A 2,544-nucleotide genomic window follows, 5' to 3' on the forward strand; every position below is an offset into this window, starting at 1 on the left:
CAAAAGTAAACACCGGAGACGCTTATGTGATGCGAACAGTCCATAAGCCTTCGTCGTTCTGTCCGCCCCCAGTTTTTGGATCGTCAAATGCCTCAGATCTCGATGGAAAGAAGAAGCCAAAAGAGGCACGTCACCTTTGAACGAGGCCTTTCTCGATCACCGGCGCCAACTTATACCTAAACAATTGAATGAAAGGACTCGGTGGTGGTTACAGCTTCTTATCCATGTACCGCGTGTCGATGTAGGAGGAGTCTGAGCAGCTGATCTTTACAGATCAGAGTGGAGTTCTCTGATCTCCCCTGCACCTCGATCATTGCCATGAGCTTCTCCGGCGCCATCGCCTACCGTGCCACCGCGTCCATCGTCGTCGCCCCTCTTCTCGTTTTGGTCGTCATCTACGCCTGCTTATGGCCGCTTGGAGTACCCACAGCTTTCTTCCGCTTGCAACATGGTGCAAATACTGTAAGTAAATCCACACACCGTATATGCTGAACAGTACGCACAGAGAGCTCAGAAACTAGCTTGTATTTTGCGTGTGGTCAGACTAGCTTGTATTTTGCGTGTGGTCAGACGGAGATTACCCCAAAAGATGAACTGGAAGCAGCACTAGAGGCGGTCGCCATGGAGAACAGGACTTTGATCATCGCGATACTGAACAAGGCGTACGTGGAGCAGAACGCGATGCTGGATCTGTTCTTGCAAAGTCTTGGAGAAGGGGAGGACACCGAATTCTTGGTCGACCATCTTCTCTTCGTCGCCGTCGACCAGAGGGCCTTCAACAGATGCCGCACCCTGGAGCTTCACTGTTACAATCTCGTAACCGAGGGCGTCGACTTCTCCAAGGAGGTCTTCTACATGTCTGATGCATTCAACAACATGATGTGGCGAAGAACTCTCTTCCTCGGAGATGTCCTCCGGCGCGGATACAACTTCATCTTCACCGTAAGTCATAGTAAACCATCCTAGTGATTGTATGTTACTGCGACATTTCTTATGTTGTCTTTGCTATCAGGATATGGATGTCATGTGGCTACGGAATCCGTTCTCACAGTTGTATCGTGATGGAGAGGACCTTCAGATGAGCAGTGATTGCTACTCCTGCAACCCAATCGATAACTCCTTCTTCAACACCGGCTTCTATTTCGTGACAGCAAACAACAAGACCATAGCACTGTTCGACGAGTGGTATGCGAGGAGGAACAACTCGAAAGGCATGAAAGATCAAGATGTGTTGCAGAAGATGAAGAGGGAGGGCGCGTTCACGCGGCTGGGGCTGAAAGTGAGGGCCTTGGAGACTACCTATTTTAGTGGGTTCTGTAGAATGAGTCAGGACTTGAGGAAAGTGATTACGGTTCATGCGAACTGTTGTGCCAGCATGAAAGCTAAGCTCATAGACCTGAGATCTGTGCTAGAAGCTTGGAAGGTTAACAACTCGAATGGCACATCAAATGCTACTACTGCTGCATGGCCTCCGGTCAAGGGAATCTGCTTGCACGACACTAGTAATAAGCACTGAAGTGAACAAGGTCAGATGACCAGAGTTTCCGTGTGTTCACAACTCGAGATAGATACTTGTCAATCTCACTCTTAACTCATGGAGAGAGACTTCTGTATATCTCGTGAACGATGAATTTATTCTCTCGAAAGAGCAATTTATAGTAAAATAACTCAATTCATAGATCTTCTTATCATCAATGTACTATATATAATATGCTAGTACTCTTTGTTAATTAATCTAAATATAAAATAATAAAAAAATTATAATTACATCAAATCAAATTTGAAAGAAGCTAACATTCTCCATTTGATAAGCTCCTGTCCTGGTAAAGGTAAGTGTTTACAAAATCTTCTATTAGAATTTATAGTCTTCAATCATAATCATATTTGATTTATTTTATTTTTTTAAAATATTTTCTATTTTTTGAGTAAATTATGAAACTAGATTAGAATTATTCCCACCTATGTAAAATAATATTTAAATTAATCAAATTTATTTAAATACAAGATAGATAAAGATATCTTTTCCTTTTGCAAATTAGATTATTCTTAAGACCCTGAGAGGAGTTTATCAAATGACTCACTTGACCACATACATCAAACCAAAATTAGATTATTGGTAAGACCTTGGAGGGACTTGAGACGAATGTGGCACCGATGAACAACTCATGTACAGCATTATAAAAGACCACATTCATCAAACATCAAACCAAAGCAAATGTACGCAAAAGATGAACGGGAAGCTGGCAAAGAGAGACTATAGGTAAAGGTCAGAGAATATTAGCAGCAGCAATAGTGCAAATTGAACTTAATTTCCACTTGCTGGAGTTCAAATATATTCCTAAAGCTTCGTACTTGTGTTTGCCAGCAGGTAAACTCCAGCAAGTTGTGGAAGAACACAGAAAACACTGACGCACAGAAATGAAATGTCTTGCATAGAATACCTAAATTAATGTCATTTTTCGTATCAAAGTTGGGATCAATTTTTTTATTAAATGGGAAGGAATACAATCATAGATGATTTTTTCTCCTTTGATATAAGTTAAT

General features: G+C 41.9%; 1 protein-coding gene across 1 annotated transcript; it reads left to right on the forward strand.

The window, feature by feature from the left end:
- Positions 1–261: 261 nt before the first annotated feature.
- On the forward strand, positions 262–1,658 carry LOC135638338 (uncharacterized protein At1g28695-like). The gene is made up of 3 exons (XM_065151438.1): positions 262–462; positions 571–942; positions 1,013–1,658. The coding sequence occupies exons 1-3, from the start codon at positions 319–321 to the stop codon at positions 1,514–1,516; spliced, it is 1,020 nt and encodes a 339-aa protein (XP_065007510.1). The 5' UTR covers positions 262–318; the 3' UTR covers positions 1,517–1,658.
- The last annotated feature ends 886 nt before the right edge of the window (positions 1,659–2,544 follow it).

The sequence above is a fragment of the Musa acuminata genome, chromosome BXJ3-5 (genome assembly GCF_036884655.1).
Source record: "Musa acuminata AAA Group cultivar baxijiao chromosome BXJ3-5, Cavendish_Baxijiao_AAA, whole genome shotgun sequence".
Taxonomy (NCBI): Eukaryota; Viridiplantae; Streptophyta; class Magnoliopsida; order Zingiberales; family Musaceae; genus Musa; species Musa acuminata.

What these genes read in the sequence shown, in the direction of transcription:
- LOC135638338 (XM_065151438.1), top strand. Translation starts at nt 319, where the DNA reads ATGAGCTTCTCCGGCGCCATCGCCTACCGTGCCACCGCGTCCATCGTC. An exon ending in TGCAACATGGTGCAAATACT is followed by an intron (nt 463 to 570) that starts GTAAGTAAATCC and finishes GCGTGTGGTCAG; the next exon opens with ACGGAGATTACCCCAAAAGA. An exon ending in GATACAACTTCATCTTCACC is followed by an intron (nt 943 to 1,012) that starts GTAAGTCATAGT and finishes CTTTGCTATCAG; the next exon opens with GATATGGATGTCATGTGGCT.